This window comes from Mya arenaria, chromosome 12 (assembly GCF_026914265.1).
Source record: "Mya arenaria isolate MELC-2E11 chromosome 12, ASM2691426v1".
Classification (NCBI taxonomy): Eukaryota; Metazoa; Mollusca; class Bivalvia; order Myida; family Myidae; genus Mya; species Mya arenaria.
The window spans coordinates 15,495,790-15,518,983 of record NC_069133.1 but is presented as its reverse complement, the minus strand read 5'-3'; the positions used below and the strand labels follow the sequence as shown (position 1 = coordinate 15,518,983).

Sequence of the window (23,194 nt, the reverse complement as noted above, 5' to 3'; positions counted from 1 at the left end):
CACGGGACCAGCATGGGCACCCTTCTGCCCACGACATGGAGACCAGCACGGGCACACTTCTGCCCACGACACGGAGACCAGCACGGGCACCCTTCTGCCCACGACACGGAGACCAGCACGGGCACCATTCTGCCCACGACACGGAGACCAGCACGGGCACCCTTCTGCCCACGACACGGACACCAGCACGGGCACCCTTCTGCCCACGACACGGAGACCAGCACGGGCACCCTTCTGCCCACGACACGGAGACCAGCACGGGCACCCTTCTGCCCACGACACGGATACCAGCACGGGCACCCTTCTGCCCACGACACGGAGACCAGCACGGGCACCCTTCTGCCCACGACACGGAGACCAGCACGGGCACCCTTCTGCCCACGACACGGAGACCAGCACGGGCACCCTTCTGCCCACGACACGGAGACCAGCACGGGCACCCTTCTGCCCACGACACGGAGACCAGCACGGGCACCCTTCTGCCCACGACACGGAGACCAGCACGGGCACCCTTCTGCCCACGACACGGAGACCAGCACGGGCACCCTTCTGCCCACGACACGGAGACCAGCACGGGCACCCTTCTGCCCACGACACGGAGACCAGCACGGGCACCCTTCTGCCCACGACACGGAGACCAGCACGGGCACCCTTCTGCCCACGACATGGAGACCAGCACGGGCACCCTTCTGCCCACGACACGGAGACCAGCACGGGCACCCTTCTGCCCACGACACGGAGACCAGCACGGGCACCCTTCTGCCCACGACACGGAGACCAGCACGGGCACCCTTCTGCCCAGGAAATGGAGACCAGCACGGGCACCCTTCTGCCCAGGACACGGAGACCAGCACGGGCACCCTTCTGCCCAAGACACGGAGAACAGCACGGGCACCCTTCTGCCCAGGAAATGGAGACCAGCACGGGCACCCTTCTGCCCACGACACGGAGACCAGCACGGGCACCCTTCTGCCCAGGAAATGGAGACCAGCACGGGCACCCTTCTGCCCAGGAAATGGAGACCAGCATGGGCACCCTTCTGCCCACGACATGGAGACCAGCATGGGCACCCTTCTGCCCAGGAAATGGAGACCAGCATGGGCACCCTTCTGCCCAAGACACGGAGACCAGCATGGGCACCCTTCTGCCCAAGACACGGAGACCAGCTCATATATTAAATTCTAAAGATTGTCATTTTTTTTATTATTAAAATATTTAATGTGACTACGATATAGATAAATACAAATGTTTACAATTTCTGTCAAATTTATAATGTTAAACTTCTTCACAGCCTGATACAATGTAGACTTTCTACCCTTTAAGCACCCAAGTCTCTTTTCTGAATTAATGAAGAAAATTAAATTAACCCCGCCCTTTCTAAAACCCTGCTAAAACCCTTTATCATTCATTCATTCATTCATTCATTCATCTATACAATGAAAAAAATCTAATAGAGAAACAGGTTGGAATGGAAAATCTGCAGACTGTAAGCAGAAAAAAACAGACAAGAAATATCTGCCATCATCCTCAGGTAAGAAGCCGTAAGTTTATCTAAACATTGCGAGGGAGGATACAGGATTGGTCTTGCCAATGCCAAGAAATACTCCTTATTTTTTTCATCATTACCTGAAGAAAACAGTAAGAACCTGTCACTCACAGATTAGTAATGACGAAGGCTCTTCTTTGCTGACAACATTTTATTGAACAAAAGCAATGTGGCTTATCATAAAGCAATCATTTTTAATGCAATTACCTGCATATTCTTTTGCGTATTTTTGGAACAATTATAAATAACGCAACCCTTAAAACTTCACATGAAAATGTTTCATTATCATACTCACATTTTTTTCACAAGAAACATATGAAGCCGGCTGTGGCCAAACTGCCTCGTAGAATTAGGGATATGACGCCATCTTTAATTCTTCAAGAAGTATGATTGTTTTATGTCAAGTCTTTGATTAATAAATTTGGCGTCATCTAATAAGATAATGTAATCAAAGTATAATCTCCATAATTGAAGCCTTAATTTATTTATTTCTTAATAAAAATGCCCATGGAGAGAAAATCTTTGATTCTAAAGATTTGCTTCAAAATGTTAAAAAAAGAAATGAACAGATCGATTGACACAAACTGGCACAACAGAATGACTGTAATCATTCAGAGGTGGATCGAAGATTTGTCAGTGCAACTCCGGGGTTTGGGGGCACTGGGTTTTGTGAGGGCAATTGGGGCCGTGGGTAGATTTAGTCTAAGACCTAATTTTTATCTTATCAAATGCTTGATTCTTGTGTATTCTTTGCATTTTTTTTAACCATATTGACATGAAAAGTTTACTTGGACAATTTTAGGGCTGGGCCCGGCACTATTGCCATTATCCTTCTGAAGCGGGAGTGGGGAAATGGGTAATAAAATTTAAACTGGCAACAAACCAAGGCCTCAGCGTCCTCAACTGATTATTGATAAAACATTGCAATGGTGATGTCATGGAACATTTTATCCATTATCATATACATTGTAATACAACCTCAGAATTCCATAAAATATTTATTGTCTACCTTGTTTCATTAAAGGGAGAAAAGAGCTTGCCTCAAAGAATTGTTACGGTCAAGGCTGTCCTTAATACTTTCATTCATCTCATCAATGCAATTCACTTCTAACAATATTCCTACTAGTCCTGTATTAAGTAAAATGTTGACATATAAGGGCTGATGTTGTTAAATCTTAGAAGCAGTTAATTGGAACGGTAACAAGTAGGCTGAGTTTAACCGTGCAATAAATATCGCGTGGAAGTGTCATAAATATCGTGTGGAAGTTTCATAAATATCGTGTGGAAGTGTCAATTCGTGCTTTTACTTATACGCATGCTTATTTTTGAAAATTGTCTTGGGCAATATGGTACAAAACAGTTATTTCACCTGCTGAACCCCTCATGTATAATTTCAATAACTCAGGTTTTGGGTGCAGTAACTCACCAAACATAGTCTCTTAAAAGTTTTGCGTGTGTGAAACTGAAATAGGGGTGAGGAATGCCCCACCTACCCAAGCCCACAAATGGCGCAGTTTTATTTTCAATTTCCGCTGTTTATGATGCCCCAGAATTTTGACACTAAATTGTAAAACCATGATACTCGATCAGTATACAACTTAATAAATTCTTATCATGGGATAATTTCCAGGGCTTTATTTGCCTGCGGGCTATTAATGATTCAGAGATGACCCAATAGGGCCATTAAAGGTCACAAGTAGAGCTGGCGTCCAATCAAATATTGATACAGACCAGTCAGAGGCAATTGCAAGACATGGTAAACTACTTCGCTGCCAGGGTATTAAGAGTTGTACAACTGGGAAATCATTTAGTATTTGAGCCAGGAAAACTAATTCGAAAATGCATATTTTAACAATGCATGTATAGATGCCATAGGCATTGAGCAGAAAGTAAATTATGAATAGCTTCTGACACAAGCCTGTAAAATAGAATAGAAATAGAAAAAAATATCTGCTTCTATGAATATACTATCTCCACAGAGCATATAATTTGTGGAATAACTGCTACAGATACCCAGGAGACAAAAAATTAAATAATAGCACAGGATAATGGAATAGAAACAAATTTCAATCGTAAATGACAGGAGCTAACCAATGCTAGCAGTGTTGAAGACAGGATAGAAAACCATTTCATAAATTTCTCTGCAGTCTGTAATGTGTGAAAGTGGATTTGAATTTTAAGTAATTCCTGAAAATACAAGAAGATTGGGAGTTTGATCTGTATTATTACAGTGCTAAATTAATAGCTTACAAATATATTTCTGGAAACAATGGAAAGACCAAAACCACGAAAGGTAAGAATTTAGATCATTAAGCAATTGTCAAATCTGATGAACTGCATCCAACATTTATTGCAAAGTGCTTGATAAATTATGAGTTATAAAATATATGAATCCCTAAATGGGCTAAAACTTCCCGAATTAAGTCTTTGGAAGTCCAAAAGTTAATTTTAGATATATTACTACTGCCAAGATTGAAGGCTTGGAAGTTGAAAATATCAAAACCTCAGGTGCCAATACTACTTTTATGGCAACTGCAATTTTCAGTCATGAATGAAAATATAGTTCTTTGAATACAATTTTGGGGAAGATGACATGTTAAAGATGCAAATTATTTTATTTTTTCATCATAAAAAAAGTCTTACAGTTGGACAATAGTTAAAAAGTTCTTACGGTTTGAGGGACTTAAAAAAATCCACATTTCAGTAAAAACTGAATTCAGAGCAAGGAAGATCAAAAAGCTGTGTACTGCCATTTGGACAAACACCGATATACTGACTGTAACGCCATTTAATCCAATGATGACAATAATGTTCTTACATAAAAAAAATGTTTTTATTTTTGACTTCCTAACCCTAAAAATTTCATAATGAAAAAGAAAAACACATATGACCATAGGAGAGGCTTAAAAAGGGAGTCCGTCAGGAAACATCAAACAAACCATTAAATATTAGTTCATTTCCATTTTTACAGCTACATGTATGATGTCCATATACACCTGTTTAGAAAAGATAAAGAAGTACAGTCATGGCATGATCATTATCGGATTCAAAACAGTTTCTATATTGAAACAATTCATTCCCCAATGAAGCAAAGTAAATTGACACAAGGACATCCATAACCTGTGGGATCAAATGCTCCAATCAATGATCGGAAAGATAAATCAAGCCTTCAGTTTTGTTCACGGTTAAGTTACAATAAATACATTATTTTATGTTTGACGGTATTGACTGAATCATTGATTTACAAGTTACTCGTGTATTGATGAAATGAAAACCTCACTTTTGATCATAAATCAGTGGTGTTCAGGGGCTAAACTACACCTGAATATACATTGTGTCAGACTGCGAACATGATGGAGAATATAATGGAGGAAGATAATATAGGAAGAAAAATGTTAACTTTAGAAGATATTCTTTAATTATCTTGAGAAATATGCTGTGCATGGAATGCTCATTTATTAAACCTTCAGTAAATGGGCATCTTTTTTGTTGCTGTGAATTGTGTCCTTAGGTCCAGGGGCCATGATTACGAACAGTCTAGACGCCGACTTAGAAAAGCATTTTTATGAACTAGCAAAAAATAAAATTTATTCCATTTCCTTTTCAAAAAAATATGTAAACAAGAGGCCCAAAAGGGCCTATGCTCTACTGGCATGGCTCTTGTGGTCATTTTCAATCCAGAGCATGTACGTTTGAGTAATAGGCAACAAATATATAGTTCACTTTCAGTATTTGGGTTAGCTGAAAACGCTGCACGTTAAACATCTGAGGACAGGAAGTGTTGTAAGCAGATTAGTTGCATGAACTATTTTAATATTTGCCAAGTAAAGGTATTCTGAGGGTAGGAAATATTTGCTTTTCAAACTGTACTCATCATCAAAATTTCATTTCTGTAGCCTTAAAAATAAAAAAGTTGGTCAAAGGTCAAAGTCAAGGATATCCGAGAACAACATTAATGCTTGTTTGCAAAAACGTTCACATGGTCAGTAATGATCCCAGGGGCATAATTTGAACAAACCTTCACAAGCAATTGCGAACTTACATGTACAATTGGCTAAAAATAGACTTTGCTCATGTAGTCTTGGCAAAAAATAGACTTACCGGTAGCTTAAAATAGCATTTTTTATACTTTCAAGACCCATAATCCAGGCATGCATGGGCAAATCTGGCTGGTTTTCGAAAGGAACCGAGCTCTAATGGATATCTAGATACAGTACAAGTTTCATCGAGATACAATCAAAACTGAAGACTGTATCGTGTTCACAACCAATTGTTTACAGACGCCTGGACGCACGAATGCACGGACGCACATACTACATACACATTACCATCGCATAAGCTCTTCCGGCCTTTGGCCAGTAGAGCTAAAAATAGGAAAACATTCAAATAGTGATATATTTCAGCAAATTTCACCATCAATGCTCTGATAAAAGGAAAATTACAAGGAAATGAAGTTTTTGCCATATGGAGTCTTCAGTCTGAACTCAACTTGAAACTGTTCGTAAATACTGCCCCAGAAAGTAGAAAAAGTTTCTTTACGGTTGGTTCATGAACTTTACTCGTTCAATATCAGTGTTTTTTTCATCCCTTTTTGGGGCCCCCTTCCTCTCCTGAAAAAGGATATTCTTCCCCTGCCCAGGTAAAAAAATCAGCAATAATGTAGCAATAAAGTGCTATCCATGATTATATCCATAGGTTTGTTGAATAAAAGGTTTCACACCAAGTTGAACATTATATGCAGGGCTTTTTCTGCCCATTTTGGGAAAAAGACCCTTGACATTTTGGGAAAATTTGCAACGTGAAAATGCCGAAATTGGGAAGTTTTACAGTTAAAAGAAAAAGCTGTCTAGTTTCCTGCGAATTAGGAAATTATTTAATATAAGTTTATTTTCCCTTTAAAAGACCCAACAAATATCAATCCTTGGGGTGTAAATATATATTGCAAAAAATCATGACAGATAATATTTCGTACCGATCTCTGAATGTGATGAAAATCAATGATTTCCGAGTTCAATTATCAAAAAAACTTTACATCACATAATTTATATGGATGTTGAAAATGAATGAGTACAGATAAAAAGACTTTCTAAAAAAACTTTTTTTTATTATTTTTTTTTGATTGGGATTTTTTTTGAAGATTGGGAAAAATATCTTATATTTTGCTTTGGGAATGGGTCCGATAGTCGGATCCGTGGGTACTATAGAAAACGCCCTGATATGAATCATGTTAGAATTGTTTCTCTTTTTGCCAAAACAATGCTATTTTTCCCCTATCAAAGGGCTCGGAGCATCCGCCACCATTTCCTGAAAAGTGGACAAAAACCACTGAATATCATAGTCAATATCAAGACATTTTTTTTATTGACTTTCAGAACCTGGGTGACGATGCTTAATTCTTAGTAACAAAAAAGATACGATTTGAAAGTTTTAATTAACACACATTCCATGCACATCATGGTTTTGATAAAAAATACAGGATCGTTTATAAATGCACTTATGTTTTCCTCGAAATTGTGCGCACCTGCACCATCATATTTGTGAATACTACAGACTGATTCTCCAGCATGGTGAAGCTCTGTACTGTTAAGGGGTGGTTAATGCTACTGTTAATCCACTGCATCTAATAAAAAAATGTTTAGGAATGTGCTTTCTGGTATAAGAAGTACGAAACAAGAGGCCTAAAAGGGCCTATTCTCTACTGGCATGGCTTTTGTGGTCATATCAATCCAGAGCATGTATGTATGGGTAAAAGGCAACCGACATATAGTTTATGTTTTGTGTTTGGGTTACCTGAAAACATAGCACGTTCAACATCTGAGCCCAGAAAGTATTGTAAGCAGATTAGCTGCATGAACTATTTTAATATGTGCAAAGTAAAAGTCATCCGACAAAAAAAAAAAATGCTTTCAAAACTGTACTCATAGTAAAAATTTCTGTAGTTTTAAAAGTTAAAAAAAGTTGGTCAAAGTCAAGGGCATCCTAGGACAACATTGATCAATTTGAACAAACATTCACAATCAATTGTGCTGAGATGGATGCACGAACACACAAAAAGATTTTCAAACCTTACCAGATTTATGTTTACCAAACCTGTGAACCCTGGGTGTGGCCAGTAATGACACCAGGTGCATAACTTAAACATTCACAACCAATTTTGTTAAGATGAATATGCAAACTACAGAACTTAAAGCTAAAAAATGGCCTTGGGCTTTCAACAAGAACATGGCAGAGTAATTCACAAAATCAACTGCAGAAGCAAAAAGCAAATTGTCTTTCAAAATCCTAGTCTTGCAAATTGTCTAGACTCTAGACTTGAATTTACATGTACATGTAAACTTGGCTAAAAATAGAATTCGCTCATGCAGACCTGGCTAAAATAGAAAGCATTTCTTTAAAACTTTCATGGCCCATAATCTAGGCATTCATGGGCGGATCTTGCTGGTTTTCGAAAGGAACCGAGCTCTAATGGAAATCTAGATACTGTACAAGTTTCATCGAGATACAATCAAAACTGAAGACTGTATCGTGTTCACAAGCAATTGTTTACAGACGCACGAACGCACGGATGCACATTCTACGTACACATTACCATCGCATAAGCTCTTCTGGCCTTTGGCCAGTAGAGCTAAAAAATGCGTTTTTGGAAATACACTGCTGGCCCTTCACACTGCTTATCAAGGGGAACAACTCAAGAATATTTTGGCCAAGGTTAATTACTCTATGTTTCCGATATCTATAATTATATGAGCAAAGAATGTCTTATCGTAGTGTATGCCAAGACACCATGGACTATCAGACAATGAGGTAGATTTTCAAACTGTCCGGTGCATTTTCAAAGAACCTGGGACAAACAATGAATTTGTCCAACATTTTTGTCAAGTAAAATCTGATAATTATCTAAAGCTGAAAAATCCATCCCGCATAAAGCCTTTTGACAACTGTCATTTTTTTTTTATGTTTATATATCAAAGCTGTGTCGTGGGCTGATCTAAGTAAAATTATTTCCTCAAAAGATCTCACTTTACTTCATTACAAGAATTACCAGGTTTAATATACATATCACAAAATATACAATGATCAAATGATACAACTAACTTGAGTGTTTGCATGTTTACTGAAAGCTGTCCTACTAACATGAAAATGTTCTGCGACGACTTTGAAGACATCCAGCAAAATGTCCAGCAGTTTGCATGGTATTAAAAACTACTATAAGAAGGGGGGTGGGAATGGGGGGAAGCTGTAATGCTTGAAAGTTTGCTAGAAGAACCTGGAGTTCTTGGACACCTGACTTGGAGCATCTTAAAGGCAAATAACATTTCATGGAAATTTCAACAAGAGGTTTAACATCATAGTTACTGACTGTTACCTCAGTGTGCACTTTGGCAAAGATAATGACTTCCACATGTGTGCTGCAAAGTGACAGCCACCTTGGAAATCACGCTACTAATCACTCTCCCTGCTGAGATTACCAACAGGGTCCTCTGTTAACTTGTACAATCTACTTGAACTTAGTACTGCCAGATGTACTAACATCTAAGAACTAACTGACTCTAGTGTAATGGTCAGATGTCATAGATAGTGATCAGTTATTGGTGGGAAATTATTAGGACTAATATGTTCAGCCAGCTCAAGAACTCAGGGCCAGTGTCTGTAAGTTTGTATATTTTGTATATTTATGACATAATCTCATAATTTATCTTAATAGTTCATTAGTTCAATCAGGCCAAGTCTTTTAATAAGGGCACTCTATTTTGTATACTGGTGTACATGACTGAGCGATTCAATGTGAATTGGGCTGTGACAGTCACCCTTAAAGATCTTTACTCACTTTAATCAGTTTAAACAATATTAAACTACAAGTGGGATATAGTTCCTTTATAACAAATAAAATTAACTCATTCATTCAGTTGCTTTTATAAACTCCCTTGTTGTTTTTTGTTTAATTTGTAAGAAATGAACAATAACCTAGTATTTGTATAAATTATCTTTATTTTAAAAGTATACGTGACCTCATAAAGACAATTAAAGTGCACAAAGCAAACTTATTCAAGTAAACGTAATATAGAAATTAGAACAAAAGATAGCAGTCATTCAAAATTAAGCTTATACGTGTGGATTTTTTTGAAAATTAGACCAAAAACTCCATTGTTCAAAGCCAGACCAAAAATGCCAATGTTGAAAATCAGAACTCAGCGTTGAAAGTCAAGCAAAAAAAAACACAACATAATTCAATGTCAGACAAAATCCCATAATTGAAAGTCAATCTTTGAAAGTCAGCCAGAAAACCCCACATTTGAAAGTCACTCTTTGAAAGTTAGCCAGAAAACCCCACAATTAAAAGTCACTCTTTGAAAGTCAGCCAGAAAACCCTACAATTGAAAGTCAGACAGACAATTAAATTCATCGCCTAATGTAAATCAGGAAACTCCAGTGTTGAAACTGAGTGGCAGACCACAAACACTGTTGTTGAATGTCAGAACTCGTTGTTGAAAGTCAGTCTGAAAACCCTTGAATGATCATTCAATGTCAGACAGAAAGATTGAAAGTCAGTCTGTGAATGTCAGCCAGAAAAACCTATCATTAAAAGTCAGACAAAAACCCCAATCATTGAAAGTCAGACAGAAAACCCAATCATTGAAAGTCAGACAACAAAAAAACATAATTAAAAGTCAGTCTTTGAAAGTTTTCTAGAAAAGTCCCCATCATTGAAAGTCAGACAATAAATTCCATCTTTTGAAGTCAGACATAAAACTTATGTATAAATAAACAACAAGCAAAATTTAGAATAGAGAGAACTGCTAGATATACATCAAAACAAAACTATAATTTAGCATCAGACAGAAAATTTCATTTTGGTAGTCAGACATAAACTTCATTGTCAAAATGATATATAAATAAACAACCTGCAAAATTTAGAAAACAAAGAAATGCTAGATAATACATCAAAACAAAACTTCTGAAACTTCAAAACTCTTATCAGAATAAAGACTTGTTCACTTCTGTCAATAAAAAAAGTCTTATATAACCATTAATTAAGATAAAATGTCATAAAATCCTCAAACTGCCACATGTTTTGTTTTCTGTGGTGGATTTTTCCAAGAAACATGTGGATCTGTTTCACAAAGTGGTTTTCTAACTACATTAACGAAAATACAGGATCTTACATGAGTTGCCTTTTAATACAAACATTTAGGAAAAGATTTAAAAATATAGGCTAAGGTTATAAAGGCAGACTTTCAAGGTTGAGATTTATAACTTTCCTGTTAAGAGTTTCATAAAATGATGTATTAAATGAAAACTAAATTGTAAGATTATAATTTATCATGTAAAGACGTAAAAAGTTTGCTGCTATATAAGAAGTGCAGAATGACATCAATTAAGTTTAACACACAACAGTGACTAGAGTTACCTGTAATACAAGATATTACGAAATCATTGTATGGCATCTGAAACAATAATATACCAATGATTTTTTTGTGGTGCAATTAACTGCCTTCTATTAAGGCTGTTTCCCCATGCGAAAAAAATGTCCATTTTTCCCAATTTGATAAATGCAGATTACGACACTGAATAAAAAAGCAATGAGTTTCTTAAAAAATAAACAACGTCTTGATACTTACTCTTTCACCGCATAATGTATGCATAAAAATGTGAAAACATGTATATTTGCCATAATATTATTTATTTTGGCCTGATTTTGTATGTTTCCCAAAGTCTACTTGTTTTCCCAATTTGCAAGGCACAGGCGGTGAATAAAATTGCCAAAAAATCATATAACATAATCACATTTTATACACTAATCAGAAAAAAATGCAAGCATACGCAACTCAGGTTAAAGAAAAACTCCGGATGACGATAATCAGTCTTAGATATTGCATTGATAAGTTGCAGAATCATATTTGTTATGCATAAGCTTATAATAATGCCGAATTGGTTAATTGTCTTCAAGAATGTTTTTCATTAGACCAAGTGCCATTAAAATGCTGAAATAATGATATATTGTTACAGCAGCCTGATTCCACTTTGAAATTCAAGGACCATTTGGCATCAAAATGCTCTTAATTTTAAAGTTTTAAGAATCATGATGTAAATTAACATTCTAGAAAATTATTTTTGAGTTGTCCTTGTAAGATTATTTTGATGTGGTAAATTAACCGGTTCAATCTTGCATCATACCAGCTATCAATTTGTTTTTAAAAACAATGAATGTACAATATTTTGCTGTTATCTATCATAGATATTTTCTTTTCACTAATCATTTCAATTAATTACAAAAAGTAAGTTGCATTTTGTTTGAATCAGTCTCACGTCACCATTATAAATAAATGAACAATTGAACCAGATTATATCTTACATTTCTAACATTTTTTTTTACATTTTTAACAATTAATTTTTTTCCTACAGCATGTAGGTGGTCTGTTTATGGTCTGTATATCATGTTTGTCTCTCTTGATCACTGAGTCGTTAGTGCCCTTAACTTGTGCCTCTAAAAAACAGGTTTATTTATTTATTTATTTATTTTTTAATGTAAATGAGCTTTTCTCAGTCAGTTTCCATTGTAATTCGTATAAAATCATAATCAGTCTGGTGATCCCATTGGCTGAAACATGAAAGTAAACACTAATCTGTTACCATCAATAACCATCCACTTAAACAAAACTATAAATTTATCAGTAAAAATTTCATTTCAAACACTTAATTATGGTAAAAATATAATTTGTTTACTGGCAATAAAGCATGAAAAGGATGTAAAAAAATTATTGGTGATGTATCTGTTTATATACTCAGACTTGTAGGTTGTAATCTTTTTATTTTAATTATGAAAATTAAGTTTTTCATGCATATTAAAAAAAAAAATGATAATTTTGTAGACTCAACATTGTACCACGCCCAGCAAAGGTACAAGCTAAAAGCTTTTAATAGAACTGGATTTTTTCTGTAGTCTCATACACATTTTTTACAAAACTCCAGCCAAGCAATTATTTAGGCTTTTGTAATCGTGCAGGTTGACACATGATGTACATGTATTTCAAATAAATATCTAATGATGACAAAAAGAACACATATACACAACTAGGATCTGGCAGATTTTGTAAGCTTAAATTTCCATCTTTTACAATTTGTGAAATGTGATATAGTTAATATTACTTTTAAAAGAAAATTTGAATTCTATGAACATTATAAAAATGCAGTACATCGTCATATACATACTACTGTTTGCAAATGTACTTAGCATTTCAAGAATTCATGCATTAATGAAATGATGGCCCATCAAAAATCCAGCAAGTGAGTTCAAATCAAATACATGTACATGAAATTTAAAGCCTGTCAATCAACATTAAAAGAAATTAACTGCAATTATCAGCAATTTAGAATATACAGTCAAAACTCACTATTTGGTAGTCGCTTGTGCCTCGGGAAATATACGAGATAACGATACCCCCAAAAAATTGAAAAAAGTTTGACATAACAAAAACATTGAGATAAAGAGTTGGACATACATTGTGTAAGAGTTTTGCCTGTACTTTGATTTCACCACTAACTTACTACTAAAGAGGCAGGCTGACATTTCCGTGCAAACATGTACAGTTTGCATTGGTTTTACATCAACCGGCCAACTCAATCATAATAGCCTTAGATAATGCTCAAAAGAACAGTTAGGTTACAAACAAATCTCTTTAAAGCGCTAAAACAGCAAGTTTATTTGTAAACAGTAGTATGAAGGTCTTGAAGCAGATGGAAACAATCTATCAAAAACTTTGAGTGGGAGAAATATCAACATGCTGTAAGCAGGCAGATAGGCTGTTGTTTAGGAACAAAACTAAATGAACCAGATTCCTCCGTCCTCCATACCAGTGCATGTTTTTGTATCTCAACACCCAAGACAAACAAATAATGCCAGCTGTCATGGTACAATAGGAGAACATTCCATCATTCTGGCTTTAATTATCGAGAGTAAGGACATTACATTGTATGAGAAGGGTCTCCCCAGGTTCTAATCCAAGACTGATTCTTAGGTACACTGTACATGTATTATACATTGTTTCAAAACCATTTGCACACGATGCCCAGATACTTCATTTGTATTTTAAGACTGCATGTACTTATGTTAGATCTAAATGATGTTGCATACATGTAACATGTATAAATAGACAACGGACAGAAACTATATTTATATACCGGTAGTCTATTTTTCCATTTTTTGTACACATTTTTTACTCTATAAATAGAGAGAAAAAGAGAGAGAGAGATCTGTCAACTAAGAAATTAAGCTTAGAAATTTAAGATCATCCATGGCAAGCATACATGTATCAGAAAAAAAGCAAGGAATCTTTAGAAACTTCAAATAAGAATAACTTAGCTTTTCAAACACATCATTTAAGACAACTAGTAAAATTTGTTTGACATTAACCCATCGGTGTGTAAGCACATGAAATCTACATTTGTACAACTTCATGAACATACAGAAGTACCTGACGGGACTCACAGGAATGGTTGGCAATCGAGATCATTAAGATAATTAGCTATCTGGCAATGAGTAGAATGTCTTTCATTCGAAATGTCTGGATAAAACAGTGATTGCATTTTTGCCAATGATAAGAATATATATATTTATATAGGTACATGTATAAACTTTCAGAAAAAGAAGTCAATTTTTAAAACACTTTGTTACGTGAAAACAATTTTTTGGATAAACCCTAGTGGAACATACCAAGTGAATTTCTAAGGAATTTGAAAGTATCAACACAGTTGATTCAATTAAGATAACTTTAAAGCTTCAAAAACAATGGACAAGAAGCATATCTATATGTAGAATCAGAATCTAATAAACGTATTGCTAGCAACTTGAGAATGCACTAATAACTTATAACTTGCAAGAGAAGAGATTTGCTTGCACTGGAGCTGATGATAATTGGTGTGAGCATTACTAGTAAGAAACATACTATCTTGGGGTTGGCACTTACAATAACTCATAAACAAGCAAAACTTGTACATGTATGAATGCAGCTAAGCATACTTTTAAAGTTGGTGACTACAGTTTTCTGACATTCGAAATTGATTTATTTGAGTTATAGAGTGGATTATTTTTTCCCAAACTGACAATGTCTGGAGGTAGAGGAAAACTTTCAAGTCATTCTTTTGCATCAAGGAACTCAGACAGGATTTATGTTCAAAAGCGGGTTTCGGTAAGCATTGTTTGGCAGTTGTCCCATTTGAAATATCGTTTAATATTGAAATCAGGTCTTAAAGCATGTTGTCTGAGGCTTGCTCAAAGACTTAATTTACATAACCAGACAAGTTATATTTTCTTTCCAGACCTTTTTCTAGACAATTTAGGAAAAAGGATTCTCAACTAAATTTTGGAAAGTTATGGATATCTGAACTTAGGTTTAGTCAAGTTTAGAAAAGGACAGGGTGTTGCAGAAAAGGGACAGGGTGATAACCCAGTAAGGGTTAAAAGGGCACATTGTAACGGGCTATGAAGAATGTGTAATGAACAATATGAATTTGACAGAAAAATTTAAGAATTCATTGTGTTTAATTAGAATAATGTTAGGTTTCAACTGCAATATTACGTAAATGTATGTGTTTCTAATCTTCTTATCAGTTTTAATCAAAATGAAAGAAATTATTGACAGTCTTAATACATTTTTTTAAAGCATTGAATTGTATGAAGGCAGAAGGGTGCCCATGCTTGTCTCCATAAAGGCAGAAGGGCTGGTACCAAAACAGGACTGGGTGCAGTATCCTGCCATACAGTACACACAACGAGTTAGACACACTTTCCGTTTCCCTCTGCGGATTTTTGCTATCGCGGCCAACTCAATGATTTTATCGACTGTCCGCTTTCCTCGGAGTTTGAATTTAAGGCCCTCGGAGGGTGATCAGTCGACCGAAGAATAACAAACTCGGCTTTCCTCGGAGGGGTTAACTCCACGAAACTCGGCGGACACTAGATAAGAATCTCGCTAAAGTTATATTTATTTTATTAAAATTTTCAACCGATTACAACGGCTCCAATAAATTGCTATTATTCTTTTTCCTCTGCCCGTTTTGCATGAAGTTAGCTTACCACATGAATGCAGTTGTATTTCACTAGTTGCACATGCATCTTATAAACGTGTTTTTGCTAATGACTGATAAACACATTTCTTCCGAGAAATTCTAGGTTACACATTTTCGGAAAATCAGGAGGTCAAACACGCGTTCAAAGTTCACAGCGCATGGTTTTGAAGGCCTTCTTGCCTCGTTTTCTGTGGAAAATTCCATGAAACGTCATAGCTATTTTTAACCACCAATAATAAATAGTATATTCTACATTGCATTGATCACGCGCTTGACGTCAGAGGTCATGGTTCAGAATCGTGTAAATAGTCTGCTGCTTTATGATGCAATAACTTAGTAGATATATCGATGAATGATTCAATGTTTATAATTCAAGACAATATTCAATTGGCGTTTACGGACATAACTACAAATTGTACGTTGGTACATGTAAGAATCTTTTACGCTTAACAATGTGCATAAGCATAAAAATAAATAACTTCTAAACAAGAATGATTTCTTGCTTATCTGATTAGACTCGGAGTTCCGCTGCGGGGTCATAAAATCGGACGATTCGCAACGCTATTGTTCATATTAAACTCGGCGGTAAGCCAGCCACTCGGAGGAACTGGAGGGATTTTAGCGAGGGCAACAGTTTTACCCTCGGAGGAAACCCGCGATCATCGACTTTATCCCTCAGAGTGAGCAAGGAAAGTGGGTCTAACTCGTTGAGTGTACTGTAACTCTTTAGCAAAAACCCAAGCCTGACCAGTGGTAGCAGCAGGTGAATGCGGTGATACACGTACTACGTGCTGACTATCGCGGAATATATCCTTGCCATTTTTCAATTTTGCGCACGCCAAAATACCCCATCTGGTTGGTAGTGCATTTCCTATAATTGGTTGGATAAGGCCAATGACTTGCCATATTATAATGAATGTTCAGGGATATTTTTTGGCATTTGTTATTTGTCCCTATAACTGCCAAGTACAAAAATTGCAAAAAGACTCTAAGAAATCCATTCAGGACTTACACATTTTCATGCCAATATAATGTTAGTTTCAATGATATGATCATCACTGAACAGTGATTAGTGATGTTAAAAAAGCAGTTATGTTGACATTGTCAGTAAATTATTAAATATGAAATCATTGAAGGTGAAAAAAGAGAATATTTAATAATTGGTGACAGTTTATCACTTCCAGGGGCATACCTTGGCATACTCCAGTGCACTTGGCTAGAACAAATCAATATATGCTAGAACAAAATCAAAATTGGACCCCCGAAATCGAATTTGCTTATTCAAAATCAGGATTAAAATTTAACGATAATGGGATGTTAACACATGCTACATTTAACTGGTAACATTTTGTTGCAATTTCACTGAATGATGGCGTTCAGGTTGCTTAAAAATGGTTCTTTCAGTACTGTATTATTCAATAAATTCCAGCTGTTGAGGACCCCCACCAGCTTTCACAATTGTATAACAATTCAAGCTAATTAAACAACTTTAAATGTTGACAGCTCACTCAAGTATTGCGACATACCAAAATGCTTCAAGTATGCCCCTGACTTCTCACTAAATCAAATAAGTTTCCAAGAAAATGTATGCATTACTACATAACATATTGTAGCTATATGCTGAAACAGTGAAAGGTATAAGGGGGATCACTCACCACCATGCCTAAGTGACGGTCCAGCTTGAATTGGAATCACTAGCAGTGGAAATATGCCACTCAATCCTACCAGGGCAGCACCAAATAGCGAGTAACACCATGTCTCATAATTATTTTGGAACATTTTAGTATTAAAATAACACAGGAATCCACTGCTTTCACAATCAAGTTTATCATTTGATTCGGCCACGTAAGAACGTTCTCTCCTTAGTCCATTTTTCGAAGGGTTTGACTTTGTTCGGTGTATTTCTGAACTTACCAATGACCCATATGTCAGACATACAACTATGTAAACGATTACACAACGTATGATATCCATTATCGGTCACTTTTCTGAGATAAAATGGGTCCAAATTTCATTTTTCATGCAGACGCTTTCTCCCACGAAAACATTAACGGCCTTGACCTTAGTAAACATGCAAAGCTACCTGTGAGAAGTTTCGCAGAAAATAGTTCGTGTTTTATTTTCGCGATTTTAACGATCTTTGTAATATTTTTTTCTTGAGCTAATAGATAGTTACTTTTCTATGTTTTAGCTGATTTATCAGATTAATTACTTTTTAAATTTACCAAAGTTCTTAAAATAAGAAACTATATTTTTTAGTAAACTTTGTCGAAGCACAACAGCGTTGTCGTCAAAGGGTTTAATACCATTGATTTATTTTGAAAGTATGCGAGCTTTTGGTAAATAGCATGTATGATTTTTTATATTCGTATTGTGTTGCAATGCCATTTATAAAAGTATTTATATGGAAAGCAAACTAGTTGTGTGTTTTTTATTATCAACAAAAATCGAAAATTAGAACAAAGAGGTACAACTCTTCCATAGAAAGATGCACGACATAATTTTAGTTGCCTCCCTTTACTTAGATGGCGTTTTAAATACTAGCGTGATATTCAATCCATTCAATCAGGTTTTGCCACATTCGAATGCACAGAATTTGGTTTAATCTATAACTATTTATGAATTCCTGAGAAATGCTGACTATTTTAAACAACTCCGATATGCGGGCATGTCGCACCCATTATCAATTTCAGTATAAAGGCAAAACGGAACCCACTGTTTATAAATAATTTTGAGGGTGCATTCACAACAATATTTTTTTTTTAAAGATATAAGAATTCTACAATATGGAATGGGGGTGGGGGCATGGCATAGTACTAAATCAAAATAATTATATTTTATGATTTTATTTTCGTGACGAAACAAACCTGAGTCAGTTTCGGAGTTTGGTCGACGCATGGAACGGACAGAGTTGCAGGTGTTCTTGTTGCGCTTTTCATAGTTAAACCTTCCCCTCTTTTGTTTCTACCCTGACTGTTTTTGTCATTATGCCACGCTTAGATTTTTGCCAAGCTTTGCTTTTTGCCATGCTTTTTAGTTTAGTTATGCTTAGTGCTTACTTGGCCTGTATTACATCAATCATATCTATTTCTAATCAGTGCTTTTGTCATAGATATCCTATTGCTTTAAATTATATTTATGTGCTTGCATGTTCACTGCATAAATGTTTGCTGCAACTTCTGAGAGGCTGGTGCTAATCAGGTCATCTTGAATCTGATTCAAGCTGATATGTGTTTTAGTATCCTTTTAAGACACGCACACTTGTGCTATTTTTTCCTCTCAGTTTTTTTTTATAATCTTTCATCTTAAGATCTTTTTAGACTACGGTCAAGATTAGCGCCAGCATCCCAGTTTTTAAATGTGTATACTGTATGTGATATCTGTATTTTTGTCTAAATCATGTGCTAATTTACTTTTAGTTAGGTACAATTTCTTACATATTTTAATATTTTATATGTACATATGTATTAGTATGTGATATCTATATTTTGTCTTAATAATGTGCTAATTCTTAATTAGATTCAATCTTTTTAATACTTAAATATTTTATATAGATATATGCTTGTAATAATATATATATATATATATATATATATATATATATATATATATATATATATATATATATATATATATATATATGTAGTCGGTCAATAGCTATTTATAGCTAATGTTTTCTCTGTTATGTCATACCGACTGAAAATAAAATTTGATTTGATTTGATTTGATATTTCTGTATGGAAAGGAATGGGAGGGGCGTGGCCCCATATCACGGTTTGAGATATATTATTTAGGTACATGTATTATTATTCTATAATATGTAATGGGAGGGGGAGGGGGTATGGTTGAGGCATAGTACGTAATCTACTAAATCACAATATACATATTTTAAGAACAATTTAAATTCTCTTTTATGCAATGGATGATGGGGCGTGGCATAACCTCGCTTAATTTGTTAAGATCATGGTTCAAAGTAGGCTCATAAATGTTATTTATTTCATATAGATCTAATAAAACGCTTTTTGAAATCGCGAGATATTTTTTTCTTCTAAAATGTATTATTGCTATTGTATTTACAATCCAAGCAGTCACCTTCCTCTCTATTTCTCTATACAGTAACAATCGATTAGCAATATATATCTAACCAAGTCAGTCTTGGAATCTCACGGAGTTATTCTTATATACTGGTGCTATATACGTTTATCTTGTTAATGTTAGCCGCTGAGACGAAGCAAACGTACCCCTAACATATGGCATCAAGATGCAAAGAATCCCAAACTGCTTTTTTTATAATATTATTTTAGCTTTTTGGCAAGTTTCAGTACTGGTACTCATTCAAGGGGGTGTGGTAGGGGTGAATAAATAGGTGAAGGATTTTGTTTATCTAGAATTAGAATTGTGAAACGAGATTCAATCTCTTGGAGTCACAAATGCTTGGATTTCCTGTTCACCCTGCATCAGCAGAATATCAATATTACTTTGTACATTATGATTTTAGTGTTTCTTCAACACTTAAAATGTTCTCTCGCACCTGTAATAGATAGAATTGCTTGAATTGACTTGAAGAGCAAAACAGAACAACTCAATCGTAACAACTCGGCCATCTTCGGCAAGCTTCGAGATATACGTACAATTTTGTTGGGGTTTCGATTGAAAACGGCTCTGTCGTAGTTTAAAAAACAACATGGTAAAACACTGAACTATTGTTTAACCTAATACTTTTCTGAAACAAAAATAGAAAAAAAACATTTCAAAATTCGTGCAAACAGTCCTGTAATTCATGTGCAACATTTTTGCTGACTTTTAAATTAAAAGAGAATTGGAATAAAATTCAACACCAATAAAATCTTATTTTGTAATTAAACATGTTGAAGCATATAGTAGATGAAAGCTGGATATCCCTTACATTTAAGAAGTTTGGCAATTGCTTTTTAGTCATAATGCATGTTAATCAAAATATCGAGATTTGAAGATTTGAAGATTTTAACAGACTCGCATTTCTATCAATGCAAATGCAATGAGATATTCTTAAAGCTGCACTCTCACAGGTTTACCATTTTTACAACTTTTTTATGTTTTGTCTTGGAAAGACCTTTTTTTCGTAGATATCTACAAACCAATGATATAAAGTAGCTGACAAAAAGATCAGATTGTTGATTTTCATATATCTGGTCGAAAATTGATTTTTATGGCGGTTTAAAAAAATGGATTAAACATAATTTTTTTATCATAAATTTTCGCAAAAATTGGCTCGTTCTAAGACAAAAAATTAAAAAGTTGCCAAAACGTTCAATCTGTGAGAGTGAAGCCTTTTAAGCTTCCTTGGTGTTTAAGCGTAAAATTGTTAAAAATATAACTGAATAAAAATATCAATATTGGTCAACAGATAACGTATGGAAAATTTCATTACGCTGACATTTACTGATGATATCTGATGATATTATTTTAACGGTTAACTTTTCTTCATTTTTTAAGTGAAAGGGAGGTAATTTAGTAACATTTAAATACGTTCTAACTGCTCATGTATAGATTTAATGTTTTTTGATAGTAAGAGACTATTTTGCACACGAATGTAAAAAATATTTATCTCCTAAGAGGAAAACATTCATGAAATGAACGAAATTCCTAAAATGTACATAAGCCTCATTATATTTGATCGAAATACCGTCTAAATGCGCCTAAAATGTAGCGTAAACTATAGAAACGGTATGCCATCTCTATTTGATTTTCAATATCCGTCTTCAAATATATCGAAATTTGAAAACATAACAATTGGAAAAGTTAAGTGTATATTGGATTTTTTTGTTGTTGAAAAACTACGATAATTCAAGTAGAATCTTACTAAAATTTCTCATAACAGTTCAATATCTAACATGGTCAAGTGTAACAAGAGTCAAGCTTATTACATGAATCTTTAAATGAATGATATTTGCAAGACATATATCGAAGAAATTGATCAACACGTATAAAACAGTATCAGAAATACCAATGCGAGCTATGCATAACACGATAGCGGTCGTTTTCACTAGTAGCTGTCTGTTCTGGAGTAGTTTTATTCCCGCACAACTCACAGACTCAGGCTCCAATAACCAGTAACGATCTCCTAGCGACTTCCAAGGAATTCTTAGAGTAATGTAGGCCACGCTTGTTGTTGGTGTTTTTGTTGATGTGTGAGCATTGTTTCGTGTCGTGTAAGTGATGGACTTTCATTCAACCATCTACGAGGTGGCGCAAGATGCGTCGCAAGTAGCGTCGGCACAAAATGACGACAATTATCATCGCTTTAGAACAGTAAGTCGCGTAGTTTCAACTTCTTGCACAAATAAGATGCATGCTAGCACATCGTAGGAATGAATGATCGGATATCATACATCAATATATAAGTGTACGTTTGGTTTTCTGCTCCATATAACTTGACACTAAAGAGATTATTTGATTTACTTAGCTGGGAAGATAAATTATGTATATCAAAATGCTACTTAGTATTTTTATGCAAATATAATATTTCTTAATATGAAATATGTACGACGAAAACTGCGATAGATAATTGATTGATAGATCAGAGATATATTTTTAATACGCTGGGTGTTTTGATACTCGTGAACAAGCTAGGGCGTACCTGTAGAATTTTGAATTGTACGAACGTACACAAGTTTGATCGTAATATTTTATCCGCGGGAGAGGTGTCCCCTTCGGTTCGGGATTTTTGAGAAATATAATCTTAAAAGAAATTCTATTTGTTTATTCTTGAATTCAATAATTTACGAATTTGCAATTTCGGGGGAACCGAAATGAATTTGTACGCTATGGCGTACTGGAGGTATACCTACCGTACGTACGCCCATGGGTCACTACATGTCATTGCCAGGATTCGAATAAGATTCGTACTTGACAAGAGTTTCAACCAAAACTTACATCACTGTTATCAGGCTCCTATATATGCACCACCAGTTGGTTCCAAGGGAGAGGGGCGCGCCCTGGGCCCTAAAATTGTCCATGTGAACCATCAATATTTATGTACAGAAACTAGATAAGTGGCCAAAATTTATACATAATATATCAATATGGTAATATGGTAAAGAAAGTATGCATAAATTACATAAAATGCATCATTTTTGGCTTAGAATAATCCACATATTTCTTGATGGAGGATCCCCCCGTCTTGTTTGAAGTATATTTTGGGATTTCCTGGCGGAGGGGTCGTACGCCCCAATGTGCACCCTTGAAGTGAGCCACTTCTAATGTCTATTCCTGGATACCTGGATACAACCCCGTTGATGGTACTTAGTGTTCAAAACTTAATGGTTTCCTTTTCTATATTCATATTTTCTTTCGTATCATTTTTCAATGTTGAAACCTGTTCTTTTTCCTAATTTCTATACGATGAAACCAAGCTAATTTATAGGACTGTAAAACCTTGCAGTACCTTGTTTTACAGTTGAAAATCTCGAACGATCACGAACAATTGGTGCCACATTGGTAACCTAGTGTTGTCTTAGGTGAGGCAATTAGTGACAATAACAATAAATGCTCATGTCAGTATGAACCTGCATTCCAACGTCTTGTGAATCATACATTAGA

At 35.4% G+C, this 23,194-nt stretch overlaps 2 protein-coding genes across 5 annotated transcripts in view; one reads left to right on the top strand and one right to left on the bottom strand.

The window, feature by feature from the left end:
• The window catches only part of LOC128211351 (zinc transporter ZIP13-like), a 39,357-nt gene extending 21,689 nt beyond the window's left edge, over positions 1-17,668 (bottom strand). Inside the window, exon 1 of the mRNA XM_052916041.1 lies at positions 17,269-17,668. Coding sequence (XP_052772001.1) covers positions 17,269-17,587 — 319 coding nt within the window. The 5' untranslated portion in view covers positions 17,588-17,668. The remainder of the gene's footprint in view (positions 1-17,268) is intronic.
• LOC128211346 (F-box/LRR-repeat protein 7-like) overlaps positions 3,365-23,194 on the top strand; it is a 35,537-nt gene continuing 15,707 nt past the window's right edge. Inside the window, exon 1 of one of the 4 annotated variants that reach the window (XM_052916036.1) lies at positions 3,365-3,839. In XM_052916036.1, coding sequence (XP_052771996.1) covers positions 3,816-3,839 — 24 coding nt within the window. In that variant the 5' untranslated portion in view covers positions 3,365-3,815. Of the gene's footprint in view, positions 3,840-8,994; positions 9,197-14,402; positions 14,734-21,695; positions 21,905-23,194 lie in introns of those variants that run through there. The other 3 variants (XM_052916035.1, XM_052916034.1, XM_052916033.1) reach the window with 3 other exon arrangements.